Source organism: Passer montanus, unplaced genomic scaffold (assembly GCF_014805655.1).
Source record: "Passer montanus isolate IOZ18808 unplaced genomic scaffold, ASM1480565v1 scaffold15, whole genome shotgun sequence".
Taxonomy (NCBI): Eukaryota; Metazoa; Chordata; class Aves; order Passeriformes; family Passeridae; genus Passer; species Passer montanus.
This window is the reverse complement of record NW_024362051.1, coordinates 13,451,431-13,472,149: the sequence shown is the minus strand read 5'-3', so window position 1 is coordinate 13,472,149 and position 20,719 is coordinate 13,451,431. Positions and strand designations below refer to the sequence as shown.

Sequence of the window (20,719 nt, the reverse complement as noted above, 5' to 3'; positions counted from 1 at the left end):
ACAGCTGTGCTCACCCCGAGACACACAGCTCACACCGCTGGCTGGGCAGGTTAAAGGTGATGACAGGTTTCACCTCCAGTTCATGAAAGGAATGGAAGAGACTGCCAGTGTTCCTTACCCGTGGTGAATAAACATTAACCAAAGCCCAAAGCCTTGGCTGAAGTTGCCAACGACTGCGTGAAGGATCAGGGGGAATGGCTTCGAACTGCCAAGCAGAGAGTTAGGTGGGATATTGGGAAGGAGTTCTTCCCTGTGAGGATGCTGAGGCCATGGCACAGAGTGCCCACAGGAGCTGTGGCTGTCCTATCCTGAAATGTCCAAGGCCAGGGTGGATGGAACCTAGAGGAACCTGGGATAGTGGAAGGTGTCCCTGGCCCTTGGAACGAGATGAGCTTTAAGTTCCCTTCCAACCCAAACCATCCTGGGATTCTCTGATGTGCTCTCAGGGAGCTGCTTGTCCCAGCAGCTGCTGCCACAGGGGTGCTGAGCCCAGCCCAGCCCCTTTCCCGGGCAGCAGGAGTGGCATTCCCACCCTGTTCCCTCAGCCACAGGACCGGGCAGGCCAGTGCCAGTGTTTTTATTAAAAGCTGCTTACCTAGGTACTAACACAGGGCTGTGCAAGAGCGAGCTCCAGAGGTTAATTGTGGCAGTCCATAGCATGAGAGGGTGATGGTGACTCCCTTGTTCCCAGCACAAAAGCTGGGGCCTTTCCTTTCCATTCCTGTCCCTTGTTTGTGCCTGTGCTGAATGACCTTACTCTATTTCACTTTTCTGCTCCAACAGCCCTGCTCTTTTGGCTTTTTTTTTTTATTTTTAGACTTCCCTTCACTCCATTTTGATCACATGCCTTACCAACCGGTGTCTGAATGCAGCAGCCCGAGTGTGAATGTGCTGTTGGCCAGGAGACAGCCCTGTCCCCTTCCCTGCTCCCCCCAAAACCAGCATGGGACCAGGGCAAGAAGCCGGCCTGCCTCCATCCCCAGCCCTCTGCAGCACTTCTAAGCTGTTTAGCAAAGGTAAAAGGTGCCCAGTGTTAATTTGCTTTCCAGTGCTGACACTTGAGCTTCCTTCATTCCAAGGGAAGGCAGCATGCCCTCACCCTTACTGCCTGGAGGACAAGAAGGAAATACTGGACAAAGGCACTTGGTTGAGGCACAGCAGGCTCGAGCCATGAGGAACCCTGAGATGAGACCCTGCAGAGCTGGGAGCATGAGCAGGGTGAACAACTGGCATCTCCGAAGTGGCTGGTCCTGAGCAGCTCCTGAATCCCAAAACTGAGGGGGCCAAAACCCCCAACGAGTCCGTGGTTGCTTTGGTAGATGTTAGCCTGGACACACACTGATCCCCCAAACTGGAGCACCTGCTGGGCAGTGCCAACTGCCAGCCCCAGGCTCTCCCTCCTTCCGTCTGCACCCACAGTTTGTGTCAGGCTCCTGGCTCTGGGGCAGGCTCCCCCAGAGCTGGGTTTCCCAGTAGTTTGTGACCCTGATCCACAAGGAACTCCCCTTCCCCACCCTCCTCCCCAGTCCCCTCCCGGCCCCTTCCCCAGGTTTTTAGTGGTGCTGGTGCAGCAGTGGTGGGGCTGCCAGAACGGCTCTTCCACCACGCCTTCCCAGCACCCTCCCAGCGTCTCAGAGAAAGGGGGCTGGCAGCTCCTCTGTGATCCCCAGTGTGTGTGCAGGGCTTGGCAGGCTGATTTAAGTCTGCTTCTTTTCCCATTCCTGCAGAAAGGAAGAAAAAAAAAAAAGGGATGAGAAGACATCACTGGAAAAGGAACACTTTAAGGCATCCCTCCAGCTAGGGGCTTTGGACCCAGCATCTTCCAAGCATTTCCCTCACCCACCCAGCCCTGCACTTCCATGATTTTGTGGTTAAACTAGGGGCAAAGACTGAGATTTCCTGCGGGGCCAGGGAGGAGAGGGAGAGCTGAGCAGGACCTTGGCTTTCCGCAGCACGCTCCCTGTGTTGGCAGGGATGATGGAGGGGCTTCTCTTCCTCAGCTCTGCCGCACAGTTCACAGGGACCAAGTGCTCAGGGGGGCTCCCGTTTGGCTTGTTTGTAGTTTCCTGTGGAAAAGGGGGAGCAAGAAAAGCTCAGGAAACCCAGGAAGCATTGACAAACAGATTAAAAGAAAAAAAAAAAAAAAGCATGGACTGTAGTGAGATAAAAGTTGAGGTGACCAAATTCAACTCACACACCTCTGTCCTCAAAGGGACAAAGCCACAGGGATGTCCCCTCTCCCCTGTGCTGCTCCCCACAATACCCCAACCACTTTTTCTTGCACAAGTTGGAGCTCTGAGTGAGGAAGAAGGGATGCATACCCCATTCTCAGCCTTGCTGGTCACGGCCAGCCCCAGGGCCGGCCCTCCTGCCAGCGACTGCTTCAGCTGCTCCTTCACTTCGGTCAGCTTGAGCTCCAGATCGACCCGAGACTGCTCCTTCTGCCGGCAGCGCTCCTCCAGCACCGCCACCCGCTGCTCCAGCTCCTGCAGCCGCGGCCCTGCTTGCACAAGCACCCAGCTCAGCAGAATGCACCCATCCTCCTGCACGGGGACACTAGATGGGGCTGCCAGCCCGGCAGAGCGCTGCAGCCAGCCCAGCTCCCGGCCGCACTGTCCCGGTGGCCAGCCCGGTGTCCCCGTGCTCCGTGCCCGACTGCCTGGCAGCGCTCGGATGGCCCCGACCTACCCGTGCTGCCCTTCATGGCTTCCCGCAGCTCCCGCTTCTCCTTCCGCAGCAACATCAGCTCGCTGCGGATCGACGCCTTCTCCTTCTCCAGCTTCTCCTTCTCCGTCAGGAATCGCCTGGCGTCCTCCTCGGCCCGGTTCTTGCCGTACCTGTACTGGTTGGCACCTGCAGGCACGGGGAGAGCCCATGAAGGGCTGCACTGATGGCACCCGTGGCCCAGCTGAGCCCACCCACATCCCCGTGGGGAGCTGGCCAGGAGCCCTGGTGACTTTGTGGCCCGGGGACTCACTGGACGCGTGTCTCTTCACTTTGACTTGCGGGTCCACCCGCCGCGACTTCTCGCTGCAGGACGAGGCGTGGCGCTTCACCTGAGCCGCCCCCGGCCGCCCCGGCTCCTCCTCTGCCTGCTGGGAGGAGAGAGAGCGAGCTGAGACACCTGCAGGGCCATCTCCCAGCTGAGACACCTGCAGGGCCACCCCAGCCCGACCATGGCTCCCTGGGCCACTGCAGTGGGAGCACCAAGTCGTGCTCACCTGGACCTTCTCGTAGGGGACATCATCATACACCACCCTAGAAGAGTCGGCTCGCTGGTCTTGGGAGGAGCTGGCCCACCTGCAGAAGGAGGAGTGGGGTCTTCCTTTCCAGAACATCCTTGCCAGCCCCTCAGGGAGCCCCTCCAGCTCAGAGGGATTCCTGCATCTCATGACCCCACCCTACCACACCCTCCATCAACACTGATGGAACCCTTTCAGCTTCCCATCCTGCCCTAGGGAACAACCCCTGAGGCACTGACTGTCCCTGAGATCCCAGCCACAAACCACAGCCCAGCCTGTGCCCATTCCAGGGACTCCACAGGGCCAAGGACCACCATGCCCACCCAGCCCCTGGCACAGCAGGAGCACAGCCTTACAGGTAGGAGTGTCTCACGGCCGTCACGATGTTGGCAATGGTCTCCACATCCACGTAGTCGTAGTGCAAGGCCTCTGGGGCTGTCTGAGAGCCTGTTTCCACCAAGAGGAGACCCAGCCAGCGACCCAGGTCTTCAGAGCAGCTTGCCTGGAGGACAGAGGAAGAATTGGGGTGCACACCCAGCTCCCAGCCCCTCATCCTTGCTGCCTCCTGACACAAAGCCCTGCTGTACACAATCCCCCTCTATGCACCAACTTCCCGTGCAGCTGCCCCATCTCACCCAAAAGGTGCCCTGAGCTTCCCAGGGGAGAGCAAAACACGGCACAGCTCGCATGAGGTGTTGATCACCCCAAGGGCTGCTCCCCCATCCTGGCAACCCCAAACTCAGCCCCCCGTCCCACGCTGCTCACCTCCAGCGCCGTCACCTCGTGCCCGTGGCGCAGGATGCGGAAGGCGAAGGGGTGCTTGGGGCCCAGCCCCGGGAGCACCTCGCAGCCGCGCAGCACGATGGCGTTCACGTGCGTGCGCAGGTCCGTGCGGTCCTTGTGGAAGTACAGCGTGTTGCCCTTGAGCCGACACCAGCGCTCCTTCCAGCACTGGTTCACCAGCACGCTGAGGTAGCCTGGGGGTGCCAGGGGAGGGAAGGGCATCAGCGCCTGCCTGCCTGTGCCTCAGGCAAGCTTTGAGAGGACACAGCTTACAGCACGGCTTCCTGCTCATCCAGCCCTTCTGTGCCTCAGTTTCCCCCCAGACAACCAGCTGGGCCCAGGGGAGATGCCAGCTCGGTACCACAAAGTTCCCCCCAAGCCTTTTTTTGGGGACATGGGTGACTCCTTGCCCATTCATCACTGGAATTTGCAGAGCCAGGCCTGGGCAGCATTGTGGCAGTGTCACACCCCCTCAGTGAGCTTGTCCCCACTCCTGACCCTTGATTGATCCCACTCCACTGTCAGCCCCATTTCTGCCCCCAGCCCGCACGAACCGCAGCAGGGGATGTCCTCCTCGGTGGAGGAGGTCTGGGTGTCCTCAGGGCATGGCTTCTTCTTGGAGAAGCTGATGATCCTGGTGATTTTCTTCCCCGCTGCCCGGCTCATCGAGCCCTTCAGGTCGGCCAGGCCGCTCTTTTTGCCTTTCCCTGGAAGGACAGGGTAGCTGTGTGACCCAGGTGTCCTGGCATCCCACCTGGCTGCAGAGGATGCTGCCCGGCTGGGGGCCCTGGCAGGGTGGGCAGTGGGGACAGGACTGTACCATGCTCTCCGTGCTCCCTGCGGGTGGCTGGGGACCCAGTGTCACCCATGGCCACACTGTCCGAATCCGAGGTGTGCTTCTCCTGGGACAGCCGCTGTGGGAGAGCAGAATCCCATCAGCACCACCCCCAGCCCTCCATCCCCCTGCTCAGGGCTGGGACTTCCAGCTCTTGTTCCCCTTTCCAGCCCTGCAGAGCTGCTGTGAGAATGGGAAAGGCTCCTCATGCAGCATCAGGAATTTGGGGTCCTCCAGCCCTGTGTTCCCCAGGTTTGTCCACAGCAGCCCCACACAGCCCCAGGACAAGGCCCCCAGAAACCATCACCTTGTCCAGCTCCATCTTGCACGGCATCACTGGGGAGGTGGGGGCTTCCATCCCTCCTGCTGCTGGACTGCTGGCTTCCTTTATCACCTGCACACACAGCCCCAGCTGTCACTTCAAAATGACCCCAGGGCCAGGGCTGCCCTCCCTGGCTCTGCTCCTTCAGTACCAGAGCCAGGCTGAACCCGGGGGACAGATCCTGGTCCCACAGCTCAGGGCAGCACACCCAGACCGGGACTGCTCACACCTTGGCCCCTTCAAAACTTTAACCAGTTCTGTGGATTTTGTCAGGGATTTTGGACATCTCAGAAGGGACAGACTTAGGTGCCAAGCCAGCATCACCCTGCCAGCACAGGACACCTCATGACCCCCATTTTAAGGTGTGGCGTGCCCTGGGTGTGTAAACCCCCCGTTCTCCCACATTTGGGGTGACAGCTGCATCGCTGGTGTGCTCAGAGCTCCTTTCCCACCCGCCACCCCTTCCCCGCAGCCCCCACTTCCCGGCCCCGAACAAAGGCAGGAAAAGGCCCTGGGGAAGAGGAAGGGGAGAGCAAACATCCCCCAGCCGGGGCTATCAGCCCGGAGCCGCCCAGGCCCTGGGAAGCGCCCGATAAGAGACAGGAGCAGAGCCCCTTCCCCTTCCAGCGGGGCAAGGCCGTTCCCAGGGCAGCCCCCTCCCCAGCTGGGGCAGGGAGGATGCCAGGGGGGTCTGTGGATGCCCCTGGCAGCAGCAGGGGTACCTTGAGCCACTCCTCAGCCTGCTCCTTGCTCTGCACTGCCAGCACCAGCGCCTCGGCCCCCGGCAGCGAGAAGCGCAGCTCGTGCTTCTTGCGCCGCCCGTCCTTGGGGACATAGATGACGTTGCAGGTGGTCAGGGGCACCTCCACGTGTGGCTGCCGGTCCTTGGAGCTTTTGTAGCACTGAGGGAAGCAGAGAGAACTGCTCAGGGCTCAGACACACCTGGCTGGCTGGCTGCTGTGCTGGGGGGTCCCACAGGTGGCAGCACAGGGTCTCAGGGTGCCTTGCTGGTGGCACAGATGGAGGTGGCTCAGGCTGTGCAACAACCTCTCACTCTGTGGTGTCCCAAAAATAGGGGAGCCCTCTATTCCCTTGCAAGGTAAGCAAGGGAAGCTGCTGCTTGTGTGGCAACCCTGGGGCTTTGTTTGAATGCTGCTTTTTTTTCCTTCAGCTTGGGTTCAGCCGCCCTCCCGACCCCCAGGAGGTGTCTGTGCCCCCCAGGGCAGGCTCACCAGCAGTTTGCCATCCCGGATGATGGTGAGCTGCTTGGCCCACTGCCCAAAGCGCTTCTTGCGCAAGAGGAAGGCGCAGATCCGGCAATCCTTCACCAGGTTCATGGAGGCCTCCTCCGAGGGCCACTGGTGTGTCAGCTGCTGGCCCTTGCCCTCCTCCTCCTCCTCATCATAGGACTCGTAAGAGCTGCTCATGGCATCCGAGTCATTGTCTGCAAGGAAGTGGGGGAGTCACCCTAAAGGTGCCGCACACCCTGCCAGGGCTCCCCTGCCCAGCAGGCTGCAGACAGAGCTGGCTGCCAGGAAAGGTGGATTCCGTGTCATCCTCTGGAAACAGCAGCGTTTGGCAGCAGCCACCTCCACTTCCCTTGGAATCCCAGCAGGATGCTCGTGGGCCGAGCGCCAGCCCCAGGTGCCTCTACCCAGAGCCCTGGGCTGTTTTATTTCTTTACAAGGCTCACACTTTGAAATCCTGCGTCTCCAGCCTCAACCCCAGCAGCCCCCAGCCCACTGCTCAAACCCCACCTCGGGCTGGACCTTGCAAAGCTCTCCCCTCCCTGTTGAGGACACCCAGATACCTACAGGAACTTTTCTGCTCCCCGTTTATCCTGGTGACAGGGTAGCTGCTGTCTGCATCCTCGTAGTAGCCGTCCTCGATGGAGTTGGGGGGGCTGGAGCTGTCTGCAGGGGAAGCAGAGGGGGCTGGGGCTGGCACACCTGGTTTTCCCTCATGGATGCTCAGTGGGGCACAGCCAAGCACACCCTCCCAGGGCATCCCAGCACTGCTCCTCCCGTGGCTCTGATCTCTCCCCATCACCTCATTCCCATCTGGCTGGAGCCAAGAACTCCTTGCCATACCAAGTGGGATGGAAGGGAGTGGGACAGGAGCGCTGCCGGTGGGAGCAGCGACAATTGCTCCCCAGGATGAGCTGTCCACCCCACTGAGTTTGTCAGGCAGGTGAGGGATGCAGCGGGCAGCTCGTGGGGCTCCCCCACCCTCGTGCTGGCCCGGCTGGAGCAGCACTCACTGCGGGAGGTGATGTACTCGGGGGCCTTGCCCGGGCCCAGGGGCAGCGCCTCCTCGTAGTAATCCTCAGGAGGGGGAGTGGTGGGCAGAGGAGGAGCAGGATCCACAGGAACCTGGAGCAGAAACACCTCCAGCATGAGCAGGCAGCAGCAGGGCTGAGAGCCCCAGCAGGGCACAGGGAGGGTCCCACCCTGGCCGCTGTCACCTCCCCACTGGGACCTGGCCTGGGGACAGGCAGGCACTTACAGGTTTGGCTGTCTGGCTCCCTGGCAGCTCCACGCCAACGGCGTCGCTGGTGTCCCCCTCCTCCTCCTGCATGTCCTGCAGGTCCCGCAGGTCACAGTCTGCATGGGATAAACAGAGGGTGAGGGGAGCAGGAAAGCAGAGCTGGACATGCCAGCTGCGCCCTGCAGGGATCCCCCTCCGTGGTCCTTCCCTGGGAAGGTGCTGGGAGATGGGAATCACTGCTCAACATAACTGGAGCATTGGTTTCCTCATGGCTGCTGTGCCCTGCAGGGATCTCCCTCCGTGGCCCTTCCCTGGCAAGGTGCTGGGAGATGGGAATCACTGCTGAACACAGCTGGAGTGTGGATTCCCTCATGGCCAGCCCCAAACAGCTCCAGGGGAGCAGGAACAAGCACCCAGAGCGATGATGCCCACTCTGGACACAAGGATGTAGCTGTCACCCTTCTTCCAAAGGACCCCAGGAGCAGCACGACCTCCCAGGTCACCCCTCCAGCTGAGCCACACGTACCAAACTCCTCAAAGAGGGACTCCACGAAGCTGGTGCCATTGCCCAGGGACGCTGTGTTGACGTACATGTAGTCCACATCCTTCCCTGGAATTGAGGGGGACGCTCTGAGCCTGGGGCAGGCACTGGCACCCCACAACCCCGGGGAACAGAGCAGGAGGAACCCCCAGGGATGCCATGGCTCCCCCAGGAGAGCAGGAATGGGGGCTCTGTGAAGGACCAGGTGCACAGAGCCAGCCTTCCCACGGAAACCCCTGTGCTCAGCACAAACCCCGGCAGGAAGAGCTCTGGAAGCAGCGTTTCCGCAGGGCAGGAGCAGGAGCAGCCCTCCCTCCTGCAGCCGGGCCATGGCTGACGCCAGCCCTGCTCCTGGGCAGGGAGGAGTTGGGAAGGGAAAGCAGGGAGCAAAATGCCCCAAAGGGGCTGAGCAGGTGCTGGGCTCATCCCTGCCCTGCAGCAGCTTCTCCCTGCACTGCTGGGGACACCTTGGGAACAGCCACAGGCCACCACAGGACAGGCACACAGACCTGCAGGCGGCTGCAGCTTCTGCAGGATGGTGGAGACAGCCAGCTTCTTCTCCTGCGTGGTGGCACTCAGGTACTCGTGGTCCAGCAGCTTGAGCAGAACACTGAGCTCTGGCAGGAGCTGGTCCAGCACTGAGGGGAGCAGCAAAAATCCAATCAGCCAGGGGGAGTTGGGATGCTGGGGTTAAGACAAGGCAAAATGGGCTGGAACTGCAGCAAACTTGGAGCTCTGGACGGGGCAGAAGTAAAGCTACAGATTATCCCAGTGCAGGATCCCTCCTCTTGGCAGCCACCAAACACCCTCCCAGCACAGCTGGGGTGGCACACAGCTGGCTTTGGGTCTCCAGGGGCAGAAACAGAGGCCAAGGGTCACCACAGAGGCAGCTCGGACGTGCTGACCGATGGGGATGGCTCCAAGGAGGGACAGCGTGTGCCCCAGAGCGTGGGGACACCCTGGCTGGGCTGTGGCTGTCCCCACACTGCTCCTTGGCAGGGCAGGGAAGCAGCAAGGGCTGGCACAGGGTATCTCCCAGAGGAAGGGAAGGATTCTGAGCCTCTGATGGGATCCTCCCTCCTCATGTAAGGAACGTGGAGCCAAGAGCAGCACAATAAAAGTTCCAAAGGGTGAAGGGGAGCCCAGCAGGAGGGGCACGATGTGGAGCAGTGCCGGCCAAGACGAGCCCCTGGGCACAGAGACAACGTGCCAGCCCAAAGTGCCACCGTCCCAGGACACAGGGCAGGATGTGGCTCACGAGGCTCTTCCTGCCTCCCTGCACACGTCCTGCTTCCTCCTCCCTCCCCAGTGCCAAGCTGCAGCCTCAGCCCTTCTGGCCACAGCCCCAGGCAGTGCCCATCTCCCACGGGCAGAACAAGCCAGGACAGCCCCAGGCAGCAGGAGAAGCCTCAGCACTGCTCCAGGAGGAACAGACAGAGCCCTCAGACCTTGGGGAAGGAGAAGGCAGCCACAGGGAAAGGGATTCCTGCTCCTGGAGCTGGAATGACGCCCCACAGCCAACACACAGCCACGGGACAGTCCTGCCCACGCTCAGCTCAGCCCCTGGCAGCACACGCCTGCCATGGTGGGACCTGCTGAGCCTCGGGGTGGGCTGAGCACCCAGCTCCCAGGGCCCCTCTGCACAGGCAGGTAGGGAGGGAGGAGAGGAGAATCCTCCCTGGGATGTTGCAGAGGGCTGCAGAGCAGGGATGGGATCAGGTCCTGCTGGTGATCTCCAGGAAGGTGAGACACCCTCCCTGCAGGGCTTGGCAGGGCAGGGGACTGCAAGGGAGCAGCTGGGACCAAGAGCCAGATCTGCCCTGCAAACATCTCGGGAGTCACCCACCCTCCTGCTGCCCCAGCTCAGCCACAGCTCCCACAAGGGGATGGAGACTGTGCAGGCTGCTCCCTGCACTGGCCTTCCACAGCTCACCAAACCCCAGCCCGTGGGGTCAGCAGCATCCTCCCACTCCCAGGACACCCCAAACCTCAGGCCATGGTGTCAGTAGCATCCCCCCCACTCTCGGATCACCCCAAACCCCAGGCCATGGTGTCACCAACATCCCCTCCACTCCCAGGACACCCCAAACCCCAGGCCATGGTGTCAGTAGCATCCCTTTGACTCTCAGATCACCCCAAACCCCAGGCTGAGGTGTCACCAGCATCCCCCCCACTATCAGCTCATCCCTAACCCCAGCTTGTGGGGTCAGCAGCATCCCCCCCCCTCCCAGGACACCCCAAACCCCAAGCTGTGGTGCCAGCAGCATCTCCCCCACTATCAGGTCACCAAATCCCATGCCATGGGGTCAGCAGCATCCCCCCCCCCTCCCAGGACACCCCAAACCCCAATCCCGTGGTGTCACCAGCATCCCCATCCCCTGCCACGTGTAGGACACGTCCCATCACAGGCACCAGCTCCGTGTCAGGGCTCTGGGCCAGCCAGGGGCCAAAGGGCAGCCTGCTTTCTATGACCAGTGCCCCAGCAGGCAGGGAGGGGGCACGGGGACCCCGCTGGGCAGCAGAGCTGAGGTGCCTGACAAGGCAGGGCTGCTGGCAGGGCTGAGCTCAGCAGCAATGCCCCGAGCTGGGCACACTCAGCACGGACAGAGAGCTCTGAAGGCGCCTTTGTTTCCCCCAGCTGAGCTGTCCCCTCCATCTCCCTTGTTAAACATCCTCCAAAATACAACGGGGGAGGGAGGGGGCAGTCAAAGAGGCCTGTGATCCCAGGAGGGCACGCTGAGCAGAGCCTGGGGGAGCACAGGGAGGCGAGGAATTCATTTCCTATGCTCGTTAGGCTTCCAGGCTGAAGGAAATTAATGGGGGGGCTGCAGGAAGTGAGGGGAGATTGTTCCAGGGGGGCAGCAGGGGATGGTGGGACACCCAAGGTCACCAGGTAGGCAAGGACAAGCTGGTGGGAGCAAGCACAGAGCCACAGAGCTGGCCCGGGGACAGGGACACATCTCCTGTGCTGGTGGGCACTGGTGCCAGTGCCCCTGGGGGCTCTGAGCCTGGGGACAGGGACAGCAGGACAGCAAAGGGCTCCTGGGAGGAGGGGAGGGGTGTCAGAGTGACCACGGGTGACACCCAGACCTTGTGTCCCCTGCTCTGGGACACCTCCAGATGGAGCTGGCAAATGGCTCCCACCTGCTGGGGCTTCTCCTGCATCCAAAATCCGTGGGACCACCCCAGTGCCCTGCATCCAGGCTTGGAACAGCCAGGGACACACAGGGACACCAGGAACGCCCTCCTCTCCCCGTCTGCAGCAGGATGGGACATGTCCACGAGCTCTGTGGGCCTGGGAAGCCAAGGACCCATCCAGCAGATGGCTTTAGCATTAACTAAAGCCCTGGACAGGCTGGGGGACCTGGGGTGGCCCTGCTGGGACAGGGTGACCCAGGGGACAGCAGCAGGACACTGCTGCCATGCAGGACACCGGGGCAGTGCTGCCAGATCCCGCCAAGCATGGTGCTGCAAGGGAGCTGCACCATGCCCTGCAGCCCCCCTGTGCCCCCAGAGCAGGCCAGCTCTATTTTTAGAGCCCACAAGTGCTCAGGAGCCTTTTCCCAGCACACAGATAAGGGCTGGACTCAGCTGCAGCTGCAGAGCCTCCCTGCCCCAGCACAGCAGCAAAACCAGGTCCTGCTCCAGTAACTGCAGAGAGGAGGAAGAGGAGGAGGAGGAGGAAGAGTCCAGCCACGCCAAAGCAGGAGTTTCCTGGTGTAGAGACCCAGCTTTTGCAAGGGGAGAGATAAAACAATCCCATGGAGGTGTCACTCCAAGAAAAGCCCAGGCTGCAGCTTGAGAGAGCCCCGGGGAGGGGAGAGGCTGAAGCACAGCTCTGACAGCAGTGGGAGGCACAGGGACCCCATCCTGTGTCCGCAGCTCTGCTGCCTCCGGCCACGCTTCCTCCACACCAGGTGATGCCTGGGGCCGGGGGGAAATCGGATGCTGGGAGTTAACAGCCATTGTTTGTAGCTAAAATAAAACCCAGGCACAAATAAATCCTTCCTGTGGGCAGGGCAGGGCCCTTGGCTGCTCTGCCTGCCTGCACAGGGCTCCCCGCAGCAGAGCAGCCCTGAGAGCTCCTGGGGTGTCCTGAACAGGTGGGGACAGCACCAGGGACACGCCAGCCCCCGGGGGAGCCCTGAGACAGACCCAGAGCTGCTCTCTGAGCACACAAACCCTGCTCACTGCGCACAGGTGGATGTGCAGCCACCTGCAAGGGCCCTGCAGGGCTGGGACGTGGCCCCAGCACGGCATCCCCAGAGGGGTGAGATGCTGGCAGCCCCTCCAGCCCAGCACTGCTCTCTGAGGGTGCCCACGGCCTCCTGGGCACTGTGCTGGGCTCCCAGGGCAGCTCCTGTTCCCATCCCCTCTCCCAGGGAGGTTTCTTCCCGCTGGGGAGGAGGAAATGCCTCGGTGGGGGCGGCTCCCAGAACTGTTCCTTTGTGCAGGGGACAGCAGGACAGAGCTGCCTGCTCCCTGCCCCTGCCCAGGCAGCATGAGATGGGCAGTGCTGGGTCCTGGGGGTGGCAGGAGCCAGGCAGGCTCTGCTCCCATCACCCAGCACCTGCAAACTGGGATGGACTGGGAGAGCCAGGAACAGCAGCCTGGAAAAACCTCCTCCTCCTCTTCCTCCTCCTCCTGCCAGTGTGTCCTGCTCCAGGCTGGAGGGCTTCCAGGGAAAAGCCAGCCATCAATGATCACTCTTGAGCCCTGGCAACACCCCCTGCCAGTGGAAGATTTGCTGAGGGGCCACTCGGTGCACATGAATCATCTCCTCCCTGCAAACAAGGGCCCCTTGAGTGGGGAGGGTGGGGGGAGCCTCTGGCTCTGCATCCAACAATTCCAGCAGCACTGAGCACCCGGGGCTGGCTCCTGCCTGCCTGGGACCCTGCCACCCTCCCTGCCCCTCCCTGGGTGCTGGGGAGCACAGGGCAAGCTCAAATCTCCAATCTGAGCATTTCCAGCAGCCAGGCACAGCCCCTGGGGCCCTCATCATCGTGGCCTTGCAGTAATTAATATCCTGAACTGATAGCCTTGGAAAATCAGTCCTGGGAGGTGAATGTGGAACCTGACTGCTTGAGGGGGCTCAAAGACCCCTGGTTCTGCCCCAGAGCAGCAGCCTCTGGCCTTACACAAGGGCTTGGAGAGCTCCTCCATCCTGGGAGAGGGGCAGATGAGCCACCAGAAGGGTTCCTGGCCTTACACAAGGGCTTGGAGAGCTCCTCCATCCTGGGAGAGGGGCAGATGAACCACCAGAAGGGTTAAAACCACAAAGGGTGCCTGGCTGTGTCACCAGAAGGGTTAAAAACCCACAAAGGGTGCCTGGCTGAGCCACCAGAAGGGTTAAAAACCCACAAAGGGTGCCTGGCTGTGCCTGCTGAGCCTCCTCCAGCAGTGCCCCCTGTGCTCCACACACCCCAGCAGCTCTGGGGATCCCTTCCCAGCCTGGCTCCAGTGGCACCAGTTCACTCCAGCAGTGGCACCAGCTCACTCCAGCAGTGGCACAGAGGCTCCTGGCCTGTCCCAAGCCCCGGCCAGCTCCTCTCCCCAGGCTAACAGCCCTGCACAGAGCCTGATCTCACAGCCCTGCCCAGCCCAGCCCAGAGCTGCTCCCCCAGCCCGGCTCTTCCCAATCCCCTGCCCCAAAAACGGGAGAAGAGCCAGGGGGGCTGTGGGACACCCCTGGAGCCACAGCTGTGCCCTGCACGGGGGAATTGCACACAAGCAGGACTGCAAACACCCTGTGAGCACACTCATCCTGGAGGAGAGAGCCTCTCACATCCTCCTGCTCCTGCAGGAGGAAACAGCAGTCCTGAACGAGGGAAATGTAATTCCAGGCTGATGGAGCGTGCAGAGGGCAAAGATTATCACCAGCACTGGCGCCCCTGGCAGCTCACACCCTGCAGGAGCCATCGCTCACCCGGGGGGCAGAGAAACCTCTCCCCTCAGTAATTAGATTAAATGGGAACAAGGACTAAACGGGATCCCAGCCAGGACAGCCCAAGGGAGTGGTGCTGAGACCCCCAGGCTGGGTCTGGGCTCTCCTGGTGGTCCCACACCCCGAGCACTGAGGGTGGGAGATCTCCCCATCAGTCCCAGCCCCTCCCCTGGGCACCCCAGTGCCTCCCCAGCACAGCCATGGGGCACAGAGGGACAGAGGCTCCCTGCAGGGCTGCAGGGCACGTCCTTGCTCCCAGCAGCTTCAGAGTGCTGCAGGTAATTATTAACAGGCTGATTAAATCACCCACCAGCACCTCCGTGTGACCCAGGCTGCCCACCACCCCCCTGTGCTGTGGCAGGAGCCCTTCTCCAGGGGCTGTCCCCCCTTCTCCAGGGGCTGTCCCCCCTTCCCCAGGCGCTGTCCCCCTTTCTCCAGGGGCTGTCCCCCTTCCCCAGGCCCTGTCCCCCTTTCTCCAGGCGCTGTCCCCCCTTCCCCAGGGGCTGTCCCCCTTCCCCAGGGGCTGTCCCCCCTTCTCCAGGGCTGTCCCCCTTCCCCAGGGGCTGTCCCCCTTCCTCTGCCTCCTGCAGAAGGTTCTGGCTGTTTGCTTCAGCTCACCCAAAGCAAACCTCATCCCCCTGGCCTGGAGGCTGCAGCCGCCCCCACAGAGGAGCAGGGGCTGGTTCCTGGGTCACCCCTCACAACCGAGCACAGCCAGAGGCTGAGCAAATAAAATCAGCCAGGGGAGAGATCTGAGTGACCCTGCTGTGTGCCCAGAGCAGCCTCCACACTGCTCCTAACCCCAGCCACGAGGGGTTCCAGCCCCAGCTCGACACAATCGGCTCTGGAAAATCACATGGAGCACTTTTTGTAGTCCCAGACTAGATTTTAGAACCCACTGCCAGGCCCAGACTACATTTCAGGACCTGGTACCAGGCCCAGACTACATTTTAAAACTCAGTGCCAGGCCCAAACCACATTTTAGAACTCAGTGCCAGGCCCAGACTACATTTCAGGACCTGGTACCAGGCCCAGACTACATTTTAGAACCCAGTGCCAGGCCCAGACTACATTTTAGAACCCAGTACCAGGCCCAGACTACATTTCAGGAGCCGGTGCCAGGCTCAGCAGGCTCATGGCAGGATGCTCCAGCCTGGGAGCTGGGCTCAGAGGCTGCTGGCTGGAAAACAGATTTAAATAATGAATGAAAAGGAGAGGTCTGAGATGCCCTTTAAAGGAATAGTCAGGCAGGGGCGAGACCTGCTGAGTAATGTATAAAAAACAAGCTTCAGCCAGAGGAGAGATGTTAGGATTACTCAGGACCCAGAGTAAACTGTGCTTCCTCCAACCAAAATTTTGGTGTCGGCCTTTTCCAAACAAACTCCAGCACCAGGTTGGCCTGGGCTCCTCTCCAGAGCTGGGAGAGGCCCTGGGCTGGTGCCCCAAGCCTCTGCCCACCCCTGTGCCCACCCTCTGTGGTGGCACAAGCCTGCCTGGGTCACACCTTCCTGCCTGGCGGACCTGGAGCTGTCACCTCCCTGTAGCCCTTGGTCTCCTCCAAACCTCAGCCTCCACGAGAGCTGGAAATCCAGATAATTGCAGGAATTCCAGCTAATTGCAAGAATTCCAGCTAATTGCAGGGATTCCAGCTAATTGCAGGGATTCTAGTAGGAAACCCCAATTCCCACCAGTCCACGCCACCACCCAGGGCTGGATTCAGCCCCTGCATCCCCAAAATCTCCTCTGGTCGGGGTGGGAAGCTCTCTGCGCTCCAAGAATCACTTCTTCACATCCTGTACATCCCCATTTCCCAAAGCCAGGGTCCAAAACGCCTCGGATGCAATTCCCAACCTCCTCAGTGAGATGTGGGGAGGCCACCAGAGCTGGCACATCTTCTTGGGAGGAAAAGTCACCCGGGGAGCTTGTGACAGATCCTGAGCAGGATCCAAACCCTCACCCAGCAGGGGTGGGCAGGGATTTGCAGGATCAGCTTTCCCAAATCCCTCTGCACTTTCCCAAACGCCTTCAGCAGCAGATGTGGATCCTTTACAGCGCTGGTGGGAGGAGAACCCACAGATGCCAGTGGGGGAACATCCTGGCCCTGGGGCAGGGAAATGTGCCCAGCCCCAGCCTGGCATCCCTGCCCTGACCCCAGCAGTGCCAGGAGCTCAGAGCTGTGCTGGACACCAGTCCCCCTGCCCGCTGGGGGGGTTGGGACCCTCTCAGTGGCCACCTCAGCCCTGTCCCCAGGCTGGGGCACAGCAGAGGGTCTGTTTGTGGGGGCTGGGTCCCCGGAGGACCCTCGGCCAGCAGGATGAGCATTATTTTCTCAGCCCTTCCCTTTCCTTCCCTCGCCAAGCTCCGCCGGGAGCATCAGGTGCAGCGGCAAGGCCACCATCCCACGGCATTTCCGACCCGTTTAACCCCTGCAGGGCCAGGGAAACCGGGATGTCCCAGCGGGAACGGTGACAGGGTGTGAGAGCGACTGCTCGGGTGGCTCCACCAGCGCTGGGGCTGGCTCACCTGCTTTTAACTCCAAAACCTGCTGCTACTTAAGTTCTATTCCTTCTTCTGCCCTTCACAACCAGTCTCCCAAAATTCTGGACCACGTAAAACGAGCAGCTGTTCCTCCATCACAAATTTGGGTGGGTTTAATGCTCAAAAAAACAAAAACCCTGGAGAAAGCCAAAGCCATTCTTCAAAGTGCTCCTTACACATCTCCTGCTAATTGGCAGCAATCAGAGCATACCAGCGTCTCCCCCAGCTCCCTCTTATCACTTCCAGGATCAAAAGCACACGAAAACCACTTCAAAAAAAAAGAAAAAAATTATTTTGAGCATGGAAACCCCTTGCAGCAAAGCTGTTTTTGTTCCAAACTGTTACGAAATGTCAGTGTTTTCCCTCGCCTGCCAAAGAGCCGGCTTTGATGCCACGGGGAGGCTTTATCAGGAGCAGGAAAGGAAGGAGCTGCCGCGGGGGGAGGCTCGGCGAGGTTATTTTATCCTTCCCCACTGCAGATTGCCAGCCCAGAAGGTACCCAGGGCCCTGAGCTCCCCAAATGCCAGCGCCTCGGGGTGATGACAGGCGGCTGCTGCCTGCCAGGGTGCCCTCCCTGCTCTGTCACCTCCTGGGTGCCCTGGCTGGGGTGCCAGCCCCCTGTTTGTGCAGGGCTGCCAGTGGAAGGTTTCCAGCCCCACTGTCTTGTCGCTGGCCTGGGACAGTGACACTGAATCGATGTTTTGCAGGAGAGAGAGTTGTGTCGTTAATTTGAAGGTTCCTTACGTGCAGGAGGAGATTGCTCCTCAGGAGGGGTGTGAGCTGTGCCAGACTAGATAGAAGGAAGGGTTAAGGGGTTAGGACACAAGTCTGGGAAGCCAGAAATCACTTCAAGCCTCCACTCTGCTCCACTCTTATCTCCTGTCCCCAGCAAGTGATTTGGCCACTGAACAACAGGCGGGCGCAGTGCTCTGCTCTGGGAAGGCTCCCCACTGCCTGGGATGAGCCAGCTCCTTCCAAACCTTAAACAAAGTTTTCCTGGGCAGGGATAGGAACCTCCTGCAGGCCCTGGGAGCTCAGGCACAACAAAGGGCACGGCAGCCCCGCAGCTCAGCACGTTTGCACAGGAAAAGAGCATTTCCAGGTCAAGAGTGGGAAAGAGGCAGGTTTTCCAGGCAGATAGGACAGTCCCCAGGGCTCCTGCCTGGGGGACACCATCCCACAGTGTCCTTCCCCTCTCCAGAGCTGCCAGGAGGCTCCACATGGATCCAGCCTTTCCCTGCTACAGCCAGCGCTGCACACAGCAAAGATTGGAAAATCCAGAGGGGCAAACAACCCCAGCGCCTCACCAACACCTTCACCCCACCTCCCACCCCGTTCTACCCGCCCCGGGGGGCTCAGCCCCGTCCCCACCTGCCCCGGGCTGGGAGCAGGCGGTTCCATGGAAGGAATGGCTGCAATGCAGAGCAGAGCCCGGCGCTAACAGCTGTCCTGGGCTGTGCTCCTCAGCCCCCCGAGCCCTTCCTTCCACCGGCAGGATTCCTGCCGGCAGGAATGATCCCGGCTCCCTCCCACCCGCCCTGCAGCCTCCCCATTCCTGTGGGCGAGCTGGAGCCAAGTTTATCCCTGACACATCTCCGTGGCTTTGCTGGATTTAGAGCCCAGATAAGTTTGGGGCAGGACCTAAATTCTGGTGGCGCAAAAGGTCAGGGAAGAGACACTAATGAGGGAGCAGAAGCCACGTGTGAGCACAGGCATGTTTGAGCAAAGGAGCCTCCCAAATCCCACTTGGGGAGCTGGGCTCTCCATCAGCACAACCTGCAACAACTCTGCCAACAGCACCAATGCCCCAGGCAGGCACTGGTGCAGAGCTGGGTGCTGCCCAGCCTGCTGGGCAACGAGAAAAAACCGGCAGATGTTAAAATCAGGATACAGCAGGGCCTGAGCAGGTGAAGGAAGGGGCTGCCAGAGGGTGGGAATGGGCACAGAGCTCCTGCCTAACGCCAGACACCCCTTTCACTGGGGAAGGGAACCTTCCCTGCAGGAGTCCCAGCCCTCAGAGGGGTCCAGCAGCTCTGAAGGGCTGGGGGAGGTTTCCATTAGCACGGAGCCATGCAGGTGCCAGCAGCAATTCATCACGAGCACTCAAAACAAAGCAGGCAGGCGCTGCTGTCGCTGCCGTGGCAAGCACCAGCGAGGGGGATAAAACGGCTCCTCCCTGGCAGGGTCAATGTGGAGAGCCCAGACCATGCCCAGACACGGCTCCCTCAGCTGGGCATCCCCTCCTTCCCTGCCATGAGGTCCTAGGTTTGATTTTTGGTGTGCAAACAGAGAATTTCCCATCAGCTCACACAGCATGAGAACGGGGAAGCCGAGACGCTCTGTCCCCCCTGTCCCCAGCAGTGATGTCCTCTGGCATCAAGTGTCACTGACAACACTCCCGTCCTGCCTCAGCTCCCTCCTCCAGAGCAGGCAAAGCCACCCTGGCTGGACAGGGCCACAGGGACGCCTGTCCCTGTCCCTGTCACCGTCCCTGTCCCTGTCCCCGTCCCTGTCCCCTCGCGGGCTGCAGGCACCGACACCGAGCCTGTGTTTGCAGCAGTCCCAAACCCCTCCGAGCTGTTTCCACTGCGGAAACGCCACCCCATCCTTTCACATGGGCTGGGGGAGCTCTTGACCGCCGGCTGTGTGTGGTGCTGACCCGGGGCTGCAGACACAGCGCTCCCGAGCCGCCCCGGCACCGCAGCGAGCTCCAGCCCCACAGCCACCCCTGGCCACTCTCGTATCGCTTCTGGCTTTCTGCAGCACCTCCCAGGACAGGTCAAGGGCCAGCACCCCGTGCTCCATCCTGCCAGCTCCTCCCGTGCAGCCCAGGCTGCAATCAGCAGCAGCAAAGGGAGCAATGTCCCTGCAAAGCTGCCCGTGCCCCTCCAGCACCCGGCAGCCCCAGCAGAAAGCCGGGACCGTCTGTGCAGAGCTGGCCCCAAGCCCTGGCAGGTTCGTACAGATCCCAGATCAAAGCCCAGGAGCTCCGAGAGCCCGGTGCCACGGGCTGGGATCCCACACGTGCGGGAAGGAGCTGCTCCCAGCAGGGCGGGGAGAGAACCCTCCGAGGGTCTGGGAGACTCCGGGACAGGGAAACCCTGGGAGACTCCCGGCAGGGAAAACCTGGGAGACTCCCGGGCAGGGAAAACCTGGGAGACTCCCGGGCAGGGAAAATCTGGGAGACTCCTGGGCACGGAAACCTTGGGAGACTCCAGGACAGGGAAACCCTGTCAGACTCCCGGCAGGGAAACCCTGGGAGACTCCAGGACAGGGAAAACCTGGGAGACTCCCGGGCAGGGAAAACCTGGGAGACTCCTGGGCAGGGAAAACCTGGGAGACTCCAGGACAGGGAAACCCTGGGAAACTCCTGGGCAGGGAAACTTTGGGAGACTCCAGGACAGGGAAACCCTGGGAGACTCCCGGGCAGGGAAGCCTCTGAACCCATCAGCCCCATGGGATAACGCCACCTCCCTTTCCACCACCACAATCTCCCTCCACAAGCGCGTACACCCCACAGCCTCCCTTGCAGGCTCGTGCTGTTCCACCCATCCCAGCAGCACGGACAAACTGGTTCCAGCCGCTGCCGCAGCCGCCCGTGCTGGAGGAGCGCTGGGGAGCAGGATCGCGCACGGAGCCGGAGATGCGCGATGGGCATCCGCACTGCCCTGCGCCTGGCACGGGCATCCGCGCTGCCCTGCGCTGTGCCCGGGGAGGCGCTGCCCTGCCCTGCCGTGCCCTGCCGTGCCCGTCCCGGTGCCCCTTACCGCTGAGCCGGTCCATGGCGCGGAGCCGCGGCCGCCCCGGGAGCTGCGGGCGGGCGAGTGCGGCGGGCAGCGGCCGCCCGGCGGGGCCGGCTCTCGCTCGGGGCGGCCAATCCCTTCACCCGCCCCTCCTTCCCTCCCTCCTTCCCTCCCTCGGTGCGAGCACGGCAGCGCCCAGCCCCGGCCCGGCACGGCACGGCAGCGGGGACAGCCCCGGGCTGGGGTCCGCCGCCTGCCTGCATCCCCAGCATCACCCAGAGACA

General features: G+C 61.4%; 1 protein-coding gene across 2 annotated transcripts; it reads right to left on the bottom strand.

Moving 5' to 3' along the window:
* Positions 1-562: 562 nt before the first annotated feature.
* On the bottom strand, positions 563-20,536 carry AFAP1L1 (actin filament associated protein 1 like 1). Of its 2 annotated transcripts, none has more exons than XM_039701440.1 (19): positions 20,460-20,536; positions 8,720-8,848; positions 8,196-8,279; positions 7,688-7,785; positions 7,443-7,554; positions 6,997-7,095; positions 6,415-6,626; positions 5,905-6,084; positions 5,168-5,254; positions 4,846-4,939; positions 4,580-4,732; positions 4,008-4,219; positions 3,599-3,744; positions 3,222-3,300; positions 2,978-3,095; positions 2,689-2,853; positions 2,322-2,500; positions 1,938-2,066; positions 563-1,721 (listed from the first exon to the last, which is right to left on the bottom strand). In XM_039701440.1, the coding sequence occupies exons 1-19, from the start codon at positions 20,473-20,475 to the stop codon at positions 1,698-1,700; spliced, it is 2,316 nt and encodes a 771-aa protein (XP_039557374.1). In that variant the 5' UTR covers positions 20,476-20,536; the 3' UTR covers positions 563-1,697. The 2 variants fall into 2 exon arrangements, with proteins under 2 accessions (XP_039557374.1, XP_039557375.1); XM_039701441.1 differs by having other exon boundaries at positions 2,978-3,092.
* Positions 20,537-20,719: the final 183 nt, after the last annotated feature.